Consider the following 19,523-nt stretch of genomic DNA (forward strand, 5'->3'; position numbering starts at 1 on the left):
ATGGAATTGAATTTAACACAAATATCAAAAGTTGACATTCTTTTAGGACGGAGGAAGTAGTTGTTTTTAAAAAAAAAAAAAAGATTACATGACGAAGGGCTCTGATAATAATTTCCTCACCAAGGCAAAATAGACACTCTCCCAACATCCCTTCGAGAAACTTTTGTATATCACAAATATAGGAGGGGTGGTGGTGTCCCCCTCCGGCCCATTTTCAATTTTGTGGGCGAATTCCCACTCTCTTCCTTCATCAATTGAATTAGAGTACAACTTTATTTTGTGAATTGGAGCTCACAAGCAGGATGAGATCGATTGCTCTCTTTCCTTAACACAGGGAGAATAATAACTCGTATCTTTTGACAAATCTAGGAACCAAAGACACCATAAAAGAAGGGAGAGGGTGAGGGAGAACGAAAACAGGAGCAAAGCAACAGAGCTGGAAAGCTAAGCAACAATGGAATACATACACAAACTTGGCAAAACTATAGAGTTACTGCAAGAATGCTCAGCAAACAAAAAGAAGGCAATTTCAAGCTCAAAAATCATGTGTTCACGTAAATAATTTTCCTACCAATATGGATCTTATTTGATAGATCTCATTAAGATCTTTTAAACGGTGCAAAAAAAATTAAAAAAATATTTTCCATTTTCATTATATTTGAATTTGAAATTACCTCCGTTTGAAAAAAAAGAACTTTTTTAAAAAGTGGAACACCACCTAAGACCAATCTCTGTCTGGCTACTCTAAATTCCAATCAAAGGTTCGATTATAAATTCTACTTACGTATCAATTACTCTTATTTTGTACATCTAAAAGTTCTTGGACATGGGGTGATAATTCTGAATCTAACTGTGTACAAACAGAAAAAAAAAAAAAATCAACATGCGTGTATCACAAGATCAGCAACTACCAACATCCAAGACTTGAAGAAATTAACTCGACACTCAAAGGCACAAGCCGAAGGCTACCGATAGACTTCTTTCTTCCAAATACACTCAAAGGCACATACCGAAGGCTTCCAATAGACTTCTTTTCCAAATTCGCTCCATATTTTGCCCAACGATTAGTGCTAGTTAATCTTCCGAGTCAAGGGTGGCCCTTGTTCACAACATATCTTATAATGAGTCACAAAATTGAGCAACCATTGAATGCCAACGTCAATAACCCAAATACTTCGGTGCCACCAGCAGAAGAGGGTCCAAGGCGCTAGGAGCAAATTTCCGTGCGAAAAGGAAGCAAACAGAAGACGGCTGGTTATTATAGAAGCAGCTCTGACCTTCGAGAACCCTCTTCAAGAACTCCTCCGTGATATCGGCTCTCCCAAAGGTAGCCGGATGGGCCCCGCCTCTCGACCAGTCCACCCAAGTGATGCTCCTATTGGCCACGAGATTTGGCGCTTGAATCGTCAACATGGTGGGGAAATAATGCTCGTCCACGTAGCATGAGGGTTTACAGAAATCAGAGAATTTGGGGTAAAATTTGGTGTCCTCCACAATGTAAACTGCAAGTTTCCGGTTGACTTCGAACCATTGTGATCCTTTACGCCATTGTGTGATGTTGACTTCGGGTGCCAAGTTGGTGTTATAGCGTCCTCTGCCGAAGGGTCCGGGGTCGTCGAATGCACCCATGAAGCTGTATTTGGATTTCATGATGTAGTGGTAGATGACACTAAAGTTGTAGAGAGGAATGCATGATTCGGAGAGAAGGATAAACCATTCATTGGAAATATCAAGCAATGCATTCGCGAGAAGTCTTCTCTCAGCATCACACATACTCATCTTCCCCCATTCTGACACCTGCAATAAAACGGGAAAAAAGAAAAGAAAATAAGAGATTCACCACCAATTCCTCAGAATTGAAAAAGATGAAAATTGTTGGAGTTTGTCCCGCATCGGTTAATTATCTCCTCCAAAAGTAGCATATGAGCTTGGGCGGCCTCTCCACTAATTGCCAATTGGTATTGAGTTGGATTCTTTAACATGGTATCACAGCTAGGGTTTTAGAGAATTTGTTCCCCCTTATTTGTGCCATAAGTGCACTGTAGTTTGTTGTGATCCAAGTGTTGTGGATCGTTTGTTTATCTCTCCACATGCGAGTTGGAGTTTGTCCCACATCAGTTAATTATCTCCTCCAAAACTAGTATATGAGCCTGGGCGACCTCTCCGCTCATTGCCAATTGGTATTAAGTTGGATGCTTTAACAAAAATATTTATGAATTTTTTGAGATAACATGAAAGCACAACGGTCAAAAATATTTTGAGGGTATGACAACTGTGCATGAGGAGTATCGAATGTTGAATAACCAATTAAAGAACTAGAGTGAATCAAATCTCCTCAAATAGGATTAGCTATTCCGGTTTCATGCGAGCAAGTTGTAGCCTGCAGCCCAAACTGGGGACAGGTTTTTGGGCAATTAAGTATTTATCATTTTTTCCAGAAAAAATCCTAACATAGGGATTGTCAAGAGATTCTCAACCATTAGGCTGCCTTTGTACCTAGTAATAAGGCTTAAGATAATCCAAAACAATGGATGTTTATAGAATTTCTGCAACTAGTGTAGAGATCCTATAATGTGCCATGTTAACGAAAACCAAATTCAAATCATATCCTCTTCAGATCAGATAACACCAAGAGATACACCAGCAAAGTTGAATCAAGTAAAAGCAGCAAACGATGGACGGTTGAATCAATCCGAACGAATTTCCCACTTCTTTCTATTTCCGGTACAACTAGAAGGGGAGTTGCTCAAAACTTTGACCAGGCAATACTTCCAGTGAAGATTTTCTTATTTCCATTTTGACTGTTACTAGAAGTCCTTGCTGTTTGAGCATAAGATCCAAACTGGATACACAATGATAAAACAAACTTATCCGCTAAACAGTTGCCTTTTAGACCCCAAGCCTCATACTCTTGGTTCAAAGGTGCCAAGCCATGTGGTGTGGAATACAGACTTCCTCCAAACCCCAGTTGAAAATGATTGAAGATATTGATGAGCACCTACCTAGGGGCTAGGCTTCTTTTACCCGTCAAACAAGCACAAAGAATCCTTACCCAAATATTCTTCTTGTAAAATTCAACCTAACCATTGTGGTATGAGTTCTGTGAAGGTGACATTAAATTTAATGGATTTACCAAAAGTCATGTAACAAGGTAACAAATCTATGTACATTTCCTAGTGACTGGATGAACACAATGAAGAAAACATTTAACGATTAGCGACTGTGTTCAACTAATCCAAGCAACACATATCAAACACAAAAAACAATGCTATGATACGTTAACAAGTTGACTTTCTGTGAATAAAAAGGTGTGGTAAGAAATCAGAATACGCTGCATTGACCTTGGATTTATCAACATCCAGGAGGCTCTGCACTCCCTTTCTGTTCATTTGTTCTAATTAACTATCTTGTTCCCAATGTCATATCGAGGTACCATGGGGAACAGAAATATGATAAGAATACTTTCTCTGTTATAGAAGTATCTTTGTCCAGTATTTTTGTATAGTTTTTCTCTTTTGCTGTTGGACTGGCATTTTTAAAAGACCACAGATACTCCTAATGCCAGCAAAATGGCTAACAGTCGTATGAAAATTCTGCAATACTTGCCCTCAAATAAAAGAAAAAGATGTCATGAAACACATTAGTCAGGTCCATTCATGTGTAAACCAATCAACATAACTTGGATTGTCCTTAAACCCCACGTAATTTGTTCCTAAAACCAAGTCCATTAATTACCTATATCCAACAGTTTCAGCAATGCACAAAGCATCAAAACTCTGCCACAATTCTTGTCATCGTGCAGGATTATTTTCCAGAGTATCAAATTCAAAGTTCATTTAACATAGCTAATTTGAGATGCGTGCGTTGGGTAGATGTGTCCATTCTACCAAGATAGGCAAACGATTCATACCAACAAATTACTGAAATGAGGAACCACTTAAGATGTTAGTCCTAAAATATGAAAGACTGCAATTAGAAGGTTAGCAGTAGAATTTTCAAAACCTAGAGTAACAGACTGCGGTTAAAAGCACATGATTTTCACATGTGACTACAAAGTATGTCAAATGGAAAACCAGACCATCAACCATCCAACAGGTGGACAGTTACTCAAAGACAAGAGCTCCCAAACAGGGGTGGCTTTCACTTTTAATCATGTAATTTTCATCGCCCTACCAATGTGGGTCATGTGACATACATTAAGCTTTTTAGAGAATTTAGATAAGACTGAAGTACCCATAATCGTCAAACACCTAATGGTAGCACCAGGTCTGCAAAAATTGGACAACTTGTTCTGGATAATTGGTTACGCGTGTTATAGCAATAATAGTATTAGTACCAAGTACCAACTAACAACTAAAGAATGATGCAAGTTGGATGAAGAACACCAAGGGAAAACAGGATAGAGGTTGTGTGAGTAGGTAGCAAAGAATATATTAGTCATATAAAGTACTTAAACGTCATAGAAATACACAAAAAGAGGAGCCCCTAGTAGGCAACCGAAACCCAGCTCTTGTGTTGCCATTCAGTTGAGTTGACTTGAGCAATTTTTGTCTTCAAAATAACAAGGTTTGGAAAGGCATTGGAGGAAAAATAATCACAAGATGGTCCTTGGACATAAAACGCCCACTTACATAGTTAATACATCTCAAACCTAGTTAATCAAGGTTTATGTACTTAAACGCCATAGAAATACACAAAAAGAGGAGCCCCTAATAGGCAACTGAAACAGCCAGCTATTATGTTGCCATTCAGTTGAGTTGAAGTGAGCAATTTTTGTTTTCGAATTAACAAGGTTTGGTAAGGCATTGGAGGAAAAATAATCAAGCAGGATGGTCATTAGACACAAAACACCCACTTACATAGTTAATACATCTCAAACCTTGTTAATCAAGTTTTGTGCACTTAAACGCCATAGAAATACACAAAAAAGAGGAGCCCCAAGTAGGCAACTGAAACAGCCACTATTAAGTTGCCATTCAGTTGAGTTGACTAGAGCAATTTTTGTTTTCTAATTAACAAGGTTTGGTAAGGCATTGGAGGAAAGATAATCAAGCAGGATGGTACCATTAGACACAAAACACCCACTTACATACTTAATATATCTCATATGGTTAAAATAAGTTCTTATGCAATGAACTCTGCAGCAGCAACAAAGACAGACAATAACTTGGTCGAATCACCAAAAGTCATACTCCTCAGTCCCAATCAGACTCTTTAAACAGTTTGCATGTGATAAAAAAAAAAAGTCAGTTCATATGCCAAAAATTGCCGAAGCAGTAAGACAAACAAGCAATAACTTGGTCAAAATCAATGTAAAAATCAGAGTTGGTGCAATCAGATGCAGACAAACTGGGATCAATCCACATTGTGGAAGGGAAGTCCCTCCAAATTGTTAGATAAAGTTTTTGTCACATCGGGGCATCATATCCTAACCAGTTACCCCTTAATGATATGATTAGCATTTGTCTTATAGCAGCAATTCTTAAGAGAATAATCCAACATGCTAAGGAAACGAGGAAATAATTCATGTATGGCTACAAACTTCAACTTAACTGCAAATATTATATAGATGGTAACTAGTACATCTTATTATAAAAGACAAAGACCATAAAATGGTAAGAAACATACCTGGCTTGGTACCTGTCTCCGGTAGAAAACCGACGAGGCAGGGAATTGATCTTGGAACGACGGCAGCGAATGAACATAGATCGAATGCAGCCCCTCGTGCCTGTAGAAAAACCTCTCCCAAAGAGGTGCCAGAGGCAATGGTCCCTTTGTCAAGAACATGAATGCAATCTTAGGAACTCTATCGAACGGATAATTCTTCATTCGGGGCATAAAAGTCGCCCTCCAAAAGAGCTCTTCGTCTGTCATGTTGTGCATCAATTTGGACGGAGGCCTAATCCATTGCTCTAAACCATTGCTGGGCTTCTCAACGCAAAGTTGGAAACTTGGCCTTGCTGTGGCCACAGCACTTTGAAACCCCGAATACCGAACCATGTACATACTAATGGCTGAAAACACAACACACAACAAAAAGAACCCCACAAGGATTTGAAGCAATCTCTGTGGAAAACCCCTAGATTGGTTTGTTCTAGCGGTAACGGTCAGGTCCTTCCCTTCCTCCATTAGCATCATCCCTGACTGCATCTCCACACCACAAGCTGAATATATATCGAAATCTAACTTGTGGGTATTCCGTTTTGCGCTACTTCAATCCAAAAAACACCCTTTCCACATAGAGAAACAGCTTGGAATGAGAGAATTTTCCAAACCTTTCAATTTTCCTCCTAAAAAATCGCAAAACCCTAGTTTCCAAAAAAGCATAATTCAGAACTCGCTAGTCGACGAACTGGGTTTGGATTTTCACCATGTGGGTATTCGAATTACAACGGCAAAGAAGGCCTTAGCTTCAGAAACAGTTGGGGTCGTAAAATGTGATCTAATTCACAAAACAGAGCAGCAAATAAAAACCCTATAGCACTTTTGCTCCGCTATGTTCGAGCATACAGATCGCGGGTATGAGCATCGAAGATCAATTAACGGGATAAAGAGAGACAAGATTTCGAGTTGAGGTTGGAAGGTAAAATTAGGAGAGGTTGAACTGTTGACGTACCGTAATTGAGGAGGGTAGTACGTAGAAGCTTTACTTGTGATTCTGCGTAGTCCTTAAGCCTTGGTGCTTGAATGAGGCAAATTCATAATGGTTTATGGAAGTGAGGAAGTTTAGGCTGGAGGAGAGGGAAAAAGAGAATGACAGCAAATGAGAGAGACAGGGAGAATATATCTAGAGAGCGAGAGGGAGGGAGTGGGAGGAGATGGGGCTGAAGAAATCCCGTGGAGAGAGAGAGAGAGAGGAATTAAATCTGGTTTGCTGGGTGTTTGGAGAATGTTTGGACGTCACAGTCGCAGACACAACACAGCCACAATCTGAATACCGACTTCAATCTTGAAAACTGAGTTGGCTCCGTTGTCGGAGGATTCTGTTGTTGTTCTTTTTTTGGGGTAATAGTAATAAAAATACAAAGACCTCCCTAATGTTACCAGAACTTTTTAATGTACAATACAATATTCACACCTTGGTGAGAGAATCGATGCATAGTTTAGGGTGTTTTATAGAGCGAGATCCAATTTTTTTTAGGTTAGGGCGTTTTAATTTAGTTAGTTAGTGAGTGATGCTTGCTGCTGCATTCACTTGGACTTAACTTAAATATAAAAATTTTGTCCTTATTTGAATATTTTTTCACATTAGTTAGTTTTTTACCAAACTTTTTTGGGTTACTGATTTATTTTGACGAGAGAAATCGGAAAAGTAAAATTTTGGCACTTTTACTTAAGTATTTTGAGAAATAACCATTTTTTAGCTCAAAAATGACCTACCCAAATATTTTGAAAAATAACAATTTTTTAGAGAAAAAATGTCATTTTTGAGCTAAAAAATGGTTATTTCTCAAAATACTTGGGTAAAAGTAAAAAAAAATTACTTTTTCGGTTTCTCTCTTCGAGACAAATCAATAATTTACAAAAATTTAGAGTAAAACTAACAAATTCGAAAAAAATTCAAATAAGAAGAATTTTCAAATTTAAGTCCAATGAATTTTCAAATTTAAGTCCAATAATAGAACGCATTAATGTTTTTTGTTAAATTGTAGTAAAGCTTTAATGTTTTTTGTTAAATTGTAGTAAAGGGCAAAAAAGCGGACTCTCGTTTCCTTTTTCTTTCTCTTGACGCTACCTTCCATTTCCATCTCTATAAACCCTCACCTTCTATCTTTTGAACTTTTATTGTTACGGGAATGTGATGTTTTTATTGTCACCATGTGTACCTTTTAAGCTTTTATTGTCAGAGAATATTTTTGTTTGCGCCGTGGGATGTAAGCTCTCTCCTCGAAAATTCTAATCACAATAAAGATTTGAAAAGAATCACGCAAAGAAAAAAGCATTTGGACTCATTTCGGGTTCAACAAAAATCTAGAAAAATATTCATAAATTTTTGAATATTATTTTATGGACTCTTGTAAAAAATAGCTCCAACGGATATCAGTAAGTATTACTTTTGGATTCGTAGGGCGAAACTGCTCAATTCGCCCCTACGAATCCAAAAGTAATACTTATCGATATTTGTTGGAACTGATTTTTTATAGACCCCATAAAATAATATTCAAAAATTTATAAATATTTTTTAAATTTTTGTGGGACCTGAAATAAGCTCAAACGCATTTTTTCTTGTGTGGTTCGCTGCAAATCTTCCTTGCGAATATGGATAATATTGTCGGCGCAAGCAGGCTGTACTCTCTCTCTCATCATAAGAAATTATATTCACTCCTTCCTTTTCTCTTAGTATCCAAACCATATTAAAATATGGGCGCTGCTATTCGCAGCCCTCTATTTACTCACATAGCCCGTTAAAAATTTTCAATTATACTCGACAGTTAGTTACTGAAATTGAAATATATTTTCAGCATCCAATTACCGAAATATAATATTTTTTTCAACAGATATTTACCGAAAATGCATGTTCGGCAGTTGTTTACCGAAAGTTGAACATATTTTTGACATGTAGTTATCGAAATATAATCTTGTTTTCAACAGCAATTTACCGAAATGTTGTTTATGATTTTCAACAACCATTTACTGAAATGTAGTGGGCTACGGGAGAAAATAAAGGGCTGCGAATAGCGGCGCCTTAAAATATTTCGTAAGGTTTCAAATTATCTAGGAAAAATTTCAAAATGGCACCTGAACTTTGTACCAAATGTCACAGAGATACCTGAACTTAAGTTTATTTCAATTAAACATCTGTACTAACAAAATCCCTAAATTTAGACACCTGAACTTAAGTTTATTTCAATTAAACACATGTACTAACAAAATTTCCAAATTTAGACCCCCGCCGTTATACTCCGTCCCAAAAATTGCTGATGTGGCATCTCCAATCTGTTTAAGTTGCCCCATTGCACATGTTTCCAAAAGGGGACAACGAAACCCATCATTAGAAGTATGCCGAGCAGAAAGAATAACTGGGTTTGGGCAAAAAAACATGTGCAATGAGGCAACTTAAACAGATTGGAGATGCCATGTCAGCAATTTTTGGGACGGAGTATAACGGCGGGGGTCTAAATTTGGGGATTTTGTTAGTATAGATGTTTAATTGAAATAAACTTAAGTTGATGTGTCTAAATTTGGAAATTTTGTTAGTACAAGTGTTTAATTAAAATAAACTTAAGTTCAGGTGTCTCTGTGATATTTGGTGCAAAGTTCAAGTGTCATTTTGAAAATTTTCCAATTATCTATCCACACGTACTTATTTTGAACCCTAGCGACTATCGGCCACCCTATTTCCCAATCACCAACACCACATCTCACAATACCACCAACCATCTCTATTACTTACGTTTATCTCTTACCCCTAACACATACTTGAACAACGACCACCACGCCACAACCATGATCCACCAATCAACAATATTCTCCCATCCCCGTGTTACTTTGGCTCATTCTTCATATTTAGTTTATCTCAAGACTTATAATTGACGATGATGTTCTTTTCAAAGGTTGTGGAGTGATCAAAAGTCAACATTCCATTTGGTCATACAGTTCTAAACAAATTGAAATTGTTCAAGGAACAAAATCCGACCAACGGAAATGCTTGTGATGTTGAGTTTGCAACACTCTGAAATTTTTTTCGCATGTACTTCTACACAGAGGTTTGGATGTTGAAATCCAAACAATCTGAAACGGTTCAATCATGGAGATCCGAACAATTTGAAACAGTTTGGACATTAGGATCCGACAAATCTGGAATGATTCGGACATTGAGATCCGAATAATTTAAAATGAATCCCAAGGGGTTTTGTGGTAGGAAACAGACACTACGAGTGATGGGGGTGGGAAAGACACAAATACACGATGACGAACTTTCAGTGGTAATGACCTCTATGGGGTGAGGGAGGTGGCAGAAGAACAAACAGTAGGTGGCGATGGAGGAAGAGAGACAAGAAATGAGGTGGTAGTTATTGGCAACTAGAGTGGCAAAGCACGAACTATCTCATTCTATAGAATACACCCTTTTCTCTCTACATTCTATAGAATACACCCTTTTCTCTCTAGAACGTCTCCGCTCCCTCAACGTCTCCCAATCCAGTCAAGATTTCTCTTGGGTGCCGCCTCCTTCCTCCTCCCCCAGGTGCCTTCTTCCTTCCTCCTCCTTCCATCTCTCTCTCTTCCCCCATCTCCATATCTCCTTTTTCCCCTCTTTTTCCTCTCCCTTTTCTTAGAGATGAATTGTAGTGAAAGATTGTGGGACTGCATGCCATTTCGTGGAGTATTAATTACAGTATATAGCTTCAACTGCCATGAGTCTGCTGTTTCTATGAAAGGAAGGAACGGAGGAGAAGAAAGACAGAGGTCCCCCAACCACACAACAAATATTCTAATTAGCCAAGCTTGACTTAACCTAAACCACTTGATTTGAGCCATGGCTCATGAAGTCTTGATTCCCTAACAAACAAGTCAAACCAGCAACAATGGTGAAAAACCAACGAGTCCACTTAAGATTGGATTTTGTGTAGGTATCGCTCTGGGCAGAAATACTACCGGTTCCGTCACCGTTGTCGTCCATGCATCATCACTAGGTCGCTGTCGAACCCAACCACCACCGTCTTCTATAGAAACCGTTGGAGATTGGAGCTCTAGATCCACCACAGATTGGCGGTAGTCAATCCAAAATGTAGGGAAATGAGAGATTGAGCACGATCTCAACCCAAATTCACAAAAGAGAGAGAGAGAGAGAGAGTGGGGGAGGCGGCATGGGGAGGGGATGGAACCCTGCCTCCCAGAACACTCCCTCTCTCTCTCTACACTCTTCTTCTCCATAAACACTCTAGCTCCACTACCATTGCCCCAATCAAAATCCATACAAAAACCACTATTCTCTCCTTCTATACAACTCAATTTCATACCCCATTCCTACTGCAATATGGAGAGTATCTTTGTGAGAAACCGGTGAGATTGACCCGGAGTAGTCGATTCAATACCCGGATACCAGGTTATGAAAAACAACAATTAAAACAGAGCCTACAACCCGCAGCTTCCAAGTCTCCGCAATACTAAGCTTCTCTCTTATGGCCATTGAAAGAGTGAATCTGTGCAGGAATACAGGAAAACTGAAGAATCGTTTGTCAAGCCAGCAACTGGATGTGATTATCAATATGCTTTGAAGATCAATACGCTTTGAAGCCTATTGAGATTTGATAGCATCAAGTAATTGCGGCATTGAATTTAAGGAGGGAGTAACCCTTTCGACTTTTGTCAGCTGCTGTTGAATGCCCAGAATCTCTCCATTATAAAAAAAACTCTACTTCAATTGATTTAGCACATGCTGTCAATTGAAGTGACACATCAACTTTGCGAATAAGCCTTTCAAAGTACAGTTCTCCAGAAAGAACTATTATAAAGTGGGCACCTCCATGTTGAGCCCATTTGCAGGAACTCAAGAGGAAATATAGCTCAGCAATTCCAATTCCCAACCAGCTGGGGGATTCTTAATCAACAACGAATAGAGACCCTCACAAAGAAAAAGAAATCGCTTCTTAGGCATTAAAAGCCTATCTGCAGAAAACGTCGTACATCCAATTTGTGCAGCATCAAATATGTGTGCCAATAATATTTCGAGTGAACAAAATACCACATAACCGAGGGTTCCTCAAAATCACAATGCATAGAAAGTATTTGAACAGTATGCTCTAAGTTGTTACTAGTATATATAAGACTTCCAGATGCCAGACCACAGAGATTTACATAGCCAACTACATTTATTTTTTTATTATGCCATGATGTCAAAGTTATCTACTTGAACAAAAGCAGTTATCCTGTACCCATTTCTTGTATAACCCAGTGAAAATGCTTGCACACACACCCATGGCACCACCTACTTCACCACGTTGAAAACAGAACGAAGATTAGATATCATAACTGGGCACTCTCCCTTCTCATCATACTCAGCGAAATCCCCTCCCGACAAATCCACAGCATCAAATTTAGTCCCTTCAATCTACAGAACAAAGTAAACACACAGCACAATAATTAACGCATCATGTACACAGATTTAATATGAAGGTACGAGTCAAGTTCATGGCATGGCACACCCTCGAGAAATTTCAAGAGGACTTAAAGTAAAATTAAATGCTGCAAGATTTCATATATTGGTGATATCAATATGTCAGCAATCTTAAGACAGTGGAAGATCCTCTGAAGACGGGTGAAACATCAGCATTTAAATTCCGTGGCTTTGAACCACAGTTGTGCACACGCTTGCCTACTAGTCTGAAGTACTAAAGAGTAAGAGACTCACATTTATAGAAAGGGTAATACTGGAAGATTGTTGGTTGAATTATTTCGCATACTTTCCAAACAAGTCTACTTCTTTAAACACCATACTTTGCTTGGTGCCCATGCCAGTCACATTCACAGTAATTTTATTTTTATAACCCCACATAGTTAGTTAGTTACTCACACGTACCAAATTAGAGATAGAGAGAGAACAGTCCTTAAAATTTTCCACAAAAAAATAGAGATTAGAAATAGAAACACAAGAACTTAAGTGTTTTGCTCTGACAGCAACTCCTCCACAAATAAAAAGGAACTATGAACATTCAACCAATTTCCCCGAAAACAAAGGTGTCCAAAAGCTTCGAATTAAACATTAAAACACATTCTTCAAATTAATCAATCACTTCTTGGACAACTCATAAACAGTAAGCCTAAAAATAATACTAGAGCAGTAAAGCTATCAGATATCACAAAATTAGTGAAAAGAAAAATGGAGAGAAAGCACAGAGCAGCATGTACAGTAACACAGTGCTAATTACTCTCAACAAGTCAACAAAGGGAACGCTCAATCAAGAAAGTTACGGGGAGGAGGAAGCTAATGTTGTTTTGAGTTCTTGACATTATTAACTGGTTGAAGGTCTTGTACAGATAATTACCAAACAATGATCGGACAGCTAATATCATTGTTTTTACAACTTAGTCAAACGATTCCCAACCTAGTTAGATGTTTTACAATTTGGTTTTACAAGTTAGCCCATCCTAGTTACATGTTTTTCTACTTGGTTTCTGCAACTTAGCGTAATATTTTCATTTAACTTTTCCTTTTGACTCTGAAAGCAAATACCAATGGTTCTCACAACTAAAACAGTAATCAATCCCTTCCTCATAATGACAGGTTCTAAGGACCACCAAGTAATGGTGCATTCCATCAGATCTGTACAATTAAATCAGCTCATAAAGCAGCTTAGCACCCACCAATTGATGGAATTACAGGTTGCTGGTGCTCTATACTTGCAGTTACAACCAACCAGACCACTTTATCTCACGTGCAACAGCTTAAGGTTCCACAATTGCAACTAAATCAGCAAGGAACTTTTTCACTCTTCAAATCTCATTAACTTGAAATACACTCATCTATCTTTTTCAACTATAACTAATGAAATACACAATTCAACATAAAGAGCAGAATTCTTTTAATCTGATAGATGCTTGACGGCAAAGGGATATGCATCTTAACAGCATAAAGCTAAACTTTAACTACTTTTTTTCTTCACTTTTTTTCCTTCAAGAGGTAAATTGTAACTTTATAACATTCCTGTCCAACAAGGAGCGAGATTTAAAGCAATCAGACACTTACAGATTCCACTTTCCAACCACTGCCAAATGCAAATTCCATGGGCTCATATCCCCTACAGTCAAACAACATCAGGGGCGCATACTGTCCTGATTGACTTAGTGCCTGGGTCAGTGGACGACCACGGCCAGTGACCATCAACACAGTGCCCTCTCTCCCACAGAACTTACACTGAAGCAAAACAAAAGAAAAAAGATATCATTCAAGACAGGACCATAATAATTTCACACGTAAACCACAAACAATGGAGTACAATAGTAGATGTAAGTCCTAAGGATCACAAAGGTTTAAAAGACACAGAAATTACAGCAGAGATCAGACGCATGACTTGCACTAGTCCTATGATCCTATCCCTTTCTCGAAGAAATTAACAAGTTGTGGTTTTGCTAAAGTTACGGATAAGGAAATTCCAGACATCTGTAAGATGTCAAAGCAAATAGTACGAACAAATAAATACGTCCTCTGCACACAGCCATGCATGCCAACGCAGAAAGGGAGATGACAGGGGGCAGGAGGGGACAGAACTACACATCACCACATTCGTCAAATGGGTCTACTTTCATGCTTCTCACAAAAAGAACAACATTCAGAAAGAAAACTGAGAAGTCAGTACACAATCGTAACACATGCAGAGGGAGAGAGAAAGAGAGAGTCACCTTCTGAACAAGATTAGTGGTACTCCTGGGCAGAGCAACTGTTTCGCTCAAACTAACACATGTATCTTTCTGGGTCACCTCTCCACATCTCTCGCATTTCAACTGCAACATGAATATATAAATACAGCACTAATGGCATAAGATGCTGCTCAGAAACCAAAATAAATCACCATAATCAGAAAGAAAAGGGATCAAGTGTACAGTAGCAGAAACCCTATACAACACTTTTCCAACAACACAAACCTCAAAAACAAAGAAGTCAAAGAAGAAAAAGAATAGACTTAAATGCCATGATTGCAGAAAAAAATTAAACACATATAGTAATTGTGCCATGATCATAGTGTTGCCAATTCCATCCAAAATAGATTAGTTGAAGAAACACGTTACCAATAGGAGCTGAGACAATATGAAGCACAACAGTAGATGCAAAGAAAATGAATATATAAGTAAAGACCAATCAGAACAGTGATAACCACATGCTGTAAAAGAGCAAATAGAGTAAATGGCATGAATGAAAGTTACTCTGAATAATTATGAGTTATCACTTACCTTCAGAGTGAGCATGCATTCAAAGTGATCTGACCTACGATAAGTTGAGAAACCCTAAGTTCACAGTAGGGAAATTTGAATTATATTCCTAGACATTTGCAGTAAATGAGCAAACAGAGTAAAGAGAAACATCTGAACAAATCAGATATGAATAATACTCAATATAAATCAAACATTAGTTGTGAGTGCACATTCAAACTAATCTGAACTTATGTTAGGACTTAAAAACTAATTCACAGAAAGAACAGTTTCCATAGGAAGTGGTAATACTCTGATGCCTGGGAGTTCACAACAGATTACAGTGAATGAATGTATTTAAGTCTGTAATAGATCGAAAGCCTAGCCCACTGTATACATTGCATATCCATAACAACATCCGAAAGAAATCAGACATGAATGAGAGTTTCTATCAATCACTCTCATTTCAAAGTGAGTATGCATTCACATTAAGCTGAAGCGCTGAACTGTGATAGCTTGAGTAACCCTAACTTCAAATGCATAACATATTCAATAGCAAGGGGTAATAGTTAAATGCATCAGATTCAAATGCAGACTGGATTGAAGATATGTGTTCAAAGAATCAATATCTGCACAAAATTAAGACCCTAACTGATTGTATACATGTCGATGTACATATATGATCAGCCGCGAATCAAAATTAAAAGCAACTAAAATTTTGAAAAACAAATAGCGAGGAATAGATTGTATAGAATATACTAGTATATGAACAAAATCGGACATGGAGTATTAGTTAACAGCAATAGGAGTTCAAAGACAGCAGATCACTGAGTGGTAAAACAATATGATAAGCCCACAAAAGTGTGTATATTCGGGCTTATCTCGCTCATTTTTGCCACGCCCGCGCGCATAATTCTAGGATTTTGAATGATATTGCGCGAAAGGTGCATTTTTTGGTGTTTACAGGTTTTCTTCGAGAATAAGGCGTACTCAACGCCATGGCCTCGCTCCAATGTCGGCCGGAGACCTGAGGAGTCTAAACGGAGTGATGGCTGAACCCGGGGAAGCATCGCCGAAGCCCCGGAGAGATTGAACAAGCCTAGCATGAAGCTACTGTCAAAGTCTACCCAGCCCAGAAGGGCCTACCAGTAGGAGGTAAATGCCTACCGGTACAACCCTCACCTTGTCAATCCCTACCGGTAGAAGGGAGGCCCTACCGGTACAAAATGGAACAGAAAGGCCACCAAGTTGCATCATTCCATACCTACCGGTAGGAGTTTAGTGCCTACCGGTAGGATCCCAGCTGAAAGCAGCATACAACTTTTGGATCGAACCGTCCTACCGGTAGGGGGTCAGTGCCTACTGGTAGAAGATTCCCAGATTCTGCAGATTTTTATTTTCTTTTTCTTTTTATTTTGTAACTAAAAAGGGGTACTATATAAGCCCCCTTTGCACGTTTTTTAGGGTTATCTTTTTCATTTCAGAGCTGGCTCTTTCTCTCTCTACCTCCCTCTCATCTTCAACTCTCAGTCTCTCTTAATTAGGGCATTGATTGTTGGGTTTTGAGGTGGGTGTGCTCCATTAAAGTTGTAAGAATCTCTCTCCTCTTAAGGATCTTATATTTATTTCAAGTAACCTTGATGTTTTGTATTTACCTTGTCTCTCTCCTAGTTCATTTCATTTCTCCTTTCAATATGTGTGAGTAGTGTGGCAAGGCTAGGTTGTGGGATGGTTAGCATCCCGTGACCATGGGTGTTTCTTGTTCTTCTCTGTTAAATTTCGTTTTTCTTAGCCTAAGCTTGATTTAGGGTTAATTTTATGTACCAAAACTTAGAGGAGTTAACCTCTTTGATCAAATGTAGGCAAGGGTTAAGCCACTTGCCACATTTGATGCTTGGAGTTATGTCCCTCTGGGTGTTTATTTAAATTCCTCAAAAAAACCCTAGACAAGCTTAGCACTTTTGTTGAAAAGAGAAGAAGAAGGCTGCCCTTGCGTTATGGGTGTTGATTATCCCTAAACCTAGCTTTTAGTTTAATCTCTAGTTAATAAGCCATAGTTAGGTTAAGTAGCCAATTCACTAAATCTTTCAGTTGGCCGTCTCAACGCCAAAGTTTGGTTGGCGGTCCTAAAGCTAAAACTCTACCCAAAGCGAATTTCCAATCAAGTTATGGGTGCGCTCCCTGTGGATTCGACTCCAGACTTCCGGGTATTATGCTTTCAACCGACCTAGCCCTACGCTTGGGGTATTCTTATTACAACACACTTTGGTCGCAAGCACAATAACAAACTAGATTGAAGGAATATGTTCAAAGAAACATTATCTGCAGAAAACTAAGACCCTAAAGTATTGTAGACATGTAGATGGTCATCTATGACCAGAATGACTGAAATCAGATATGAATAAAAGTTAATAGGCATAAATCACATTTAAATTGGGCATACATTCAAACTAAACTGAAGTAATAGATCTAGTTTTTATAGAAAACTGGTACCAGTCACTGAATTGGAGTTCAAATACAAACTATATGGACAGAATGTATGAAAAAAAAAATCTCCACAACAAATTAAAACCCTAACAGATTGTACATTTTGCATGTACATTTGCAGTAAAAGAAAAAAGAGTAAACAACAACATCTGAAATAAATCAATAATGAAATAAATCAAACAGAATTACAGGTCATAGGTATGACTCACACAGTTCATAGCTATCACCCACATCCGACCTGTGTATGCATTGAAGCTAATCTGAACTATTATAGATAGAGAAATCCTAAACTGAACTATATCACTATTTCTTATATGAAGTGTTCTGTGCCAATGAATCAGAGTACAACAACTGCCAAGAAAACAAAGTGGATCCTATCAAGTGTCAGATATACATTTGTAACAAAAGAGCAAATGCAGTCAACAGCAACATCAGAAGAAATCACATATGAATAGAAGTTGATAGCGATCACTCACATGCGAAGAGCATAAACTCAAACTACTGTGAACTCTGATACGTTGAGAAACCCGATGCTTACATACACTATGCCACATTTGTTAGAAAGTGGAACCAGAGCTCATACATGGACAAGATTGAAGGAATTTAACATTCCATATTGATTTGAAGAAAATTAGTCAATATAATAAAGAGCAACATGCGAAGTAAATCGAAATGCAAACTATCAGAGATTCAGAACGAAGTAAGTTAGCAGGAACAACTCTCATTTGAAGGAGTATACAATCAAACTAGTGTAAACATGATCAATTAAGAAACCCTAAATACACATACACACTGACAGAAATTGGTACTACTAATCAGATGCATTGTGGCTCAAATTCGGACTAACTTGTAAATGAGCCAAGCTGAGTTTCTTAGTGTTCAAGCTCGGCAACGAGCCGAGCTTTTGCGAGCCGAGCCGAGCTTTTGAGTGTCAAGTTCGGCTCGTTTAATAAACGAGCCTCTCGTCTCGATTACTAAACGAGCTGAGCCACAGGCTGCTAGCACACAGCTCGGTTTGTTTGCAGCCCTCGAAGGAATGTATTCAACAAACCTTGAACGCAATCAATGAAAATCCTAACGATTATTCAGATTCGCATAAATTTGTTGGATCAGACGGCAATAAAAACAAAACTAACATTCGAAGCGAGTATGCATTCAAAATACTTAATATGCACTACGACAGATACATAAACACTAGATTCACCTACATTATAGTACTATATAACAATTTTACAGGAAGAGTTGAAAACGAACCACACTCGAGGAATGTAATCGGCAAACATTGTGCGCAAAATGGAAAACCCTAAGGAATTGTGTACATGTATATGGATAGATACATATATATGTGATGTGAAAGTAGACCTTGAAGTAGTAAGCGAAGTTTGGATCGTCGCAGCCGCCTTGAGGCTCGAGTTTGGTCAGGTTCTCGAGGTCGGCAGTGATCATCAACAAGTAGTTCACCATTTTCTCAGACCCTAAATCGAAGCTTCTCGCTCTCGCTCGCGTTTTTGGACTCGGTTTTTGCTTTTTTCTTTTTGGAGGAATGGTTTGGACTCACTTGACTCGCTGGAACGGGCGATTTATAGTTGCACGCTCGCCGTTGCAGCCCTCTCCGGCGAATGCTCATCTACAACTGTCTAACTAATAACATCACGCCATGTGTCGTGATAAAAAATTTTTTTTTGGCCTATTTGTATTGCAGTGTTAATCGTTTTTTTTTTTTTTTTTTGAAGGGATAGTGTTGATGGTTACTACTGGTTAGGCTGTTAGCAATGTTCAAGACCTAATTTTCAACAAAGAAACGGTTTTTTAAATTTTTTTCTTATTCAAATTTTCTTCCGTATTGATTGATTTTGCGTCAAATTTTTATGAATTATTGGTTCATCTCAACAAAAGGAATTGGAAAAATAAAAATTTTGACTTTTACCCAATTTGGTTTTTAGAAAATATCCAAAATTTAGCACTTTTTTGGATATTTTCAAAATTTTTTTTGCACAAGTCATAAACTTTTACTTTTTTTTATTCTTATAGTCGAGACGAATTAATAATTCATAAAAATTTGACGTAAAACTAACAAATGCGAAAAAAAAAATATGAATAAGAACAAAACAAAACAAAAAATCCTAGATTTTTTTTTTTGGGAAATTAAGCTAAATAAGTTACTCCCTCCATTCCACAATGTTGGTTTG

The 19,523-nt window shown here is 38.1% G+C and overlaps 2 protein-coding genes across 2 annotated transcripts; both read right to left on the reverse strand.

Moving 5' to 3' along the window:
- Positions 1 to 746: 746 nt before the first annotated feature.
- Positions 747 to 6,958, reverse strand: LOC131333994 (glycosyltransferase BC10). Its single transcript, XM_058368858.1, has 2 exons — positions 5,629 to 6,958; positions 747 to 1,797 (listed from the first exon to the last, which is right to left on the reverse strand). Exons 1-2 carry the CDS (start codon positions 6,148 to 6,150, stop codon positions 1,159 to 1,161), a joined length of 1,161 nt encoding a protein of 386 aa, XP_058224841.1. The 5' UTR covers positions 6,151 to 6,958; the 3' UTR covers positions 747 to 1,158.
- A 4,653-nt stretch (positions 6,959 to 11,611) lies between these two features.
- On the reverse strand, positions 11,612 to 19,049 carry LOC131333996 (uncharacterized). Its single transcript, XM_058368861.1, has 4 exons — positions 18,697 to 19,049; positions 14,341 to 14,442; positions 13,688 to 13,855; positions 11,612 to 12,052 (listed from the first exon to the last, which is right to left on the reverse strand). The coding sequence occupies exons 1-4, from the start codon at positions 18,796 to 18,798 to the stop codon at positions 11,930 to 11,932; spliced, it is 495 nt and encodes a 164-aa protein (XP_058224844.1). The 5' UTR covers positions 18,799 to 19,049; the 3' UTR covers positions 11,612 to 11,929.
- Positions 19,050 to 19,523: the final 474 nt, after the last annotated feature.

Source organism: Rhododendron vialii, chromosome 7a (genome assembly GCF_030253575.1).
Source record: "Rhododendron vialii isolate Sample 1 chromosome 7a, ASM3025357v1".
NCBI lineage: Eukaryota > Viridiplantae > Streptophyta > Magnoliopsida > Ericales > Ericaceae > Rhododendron > Rhododendron vialii.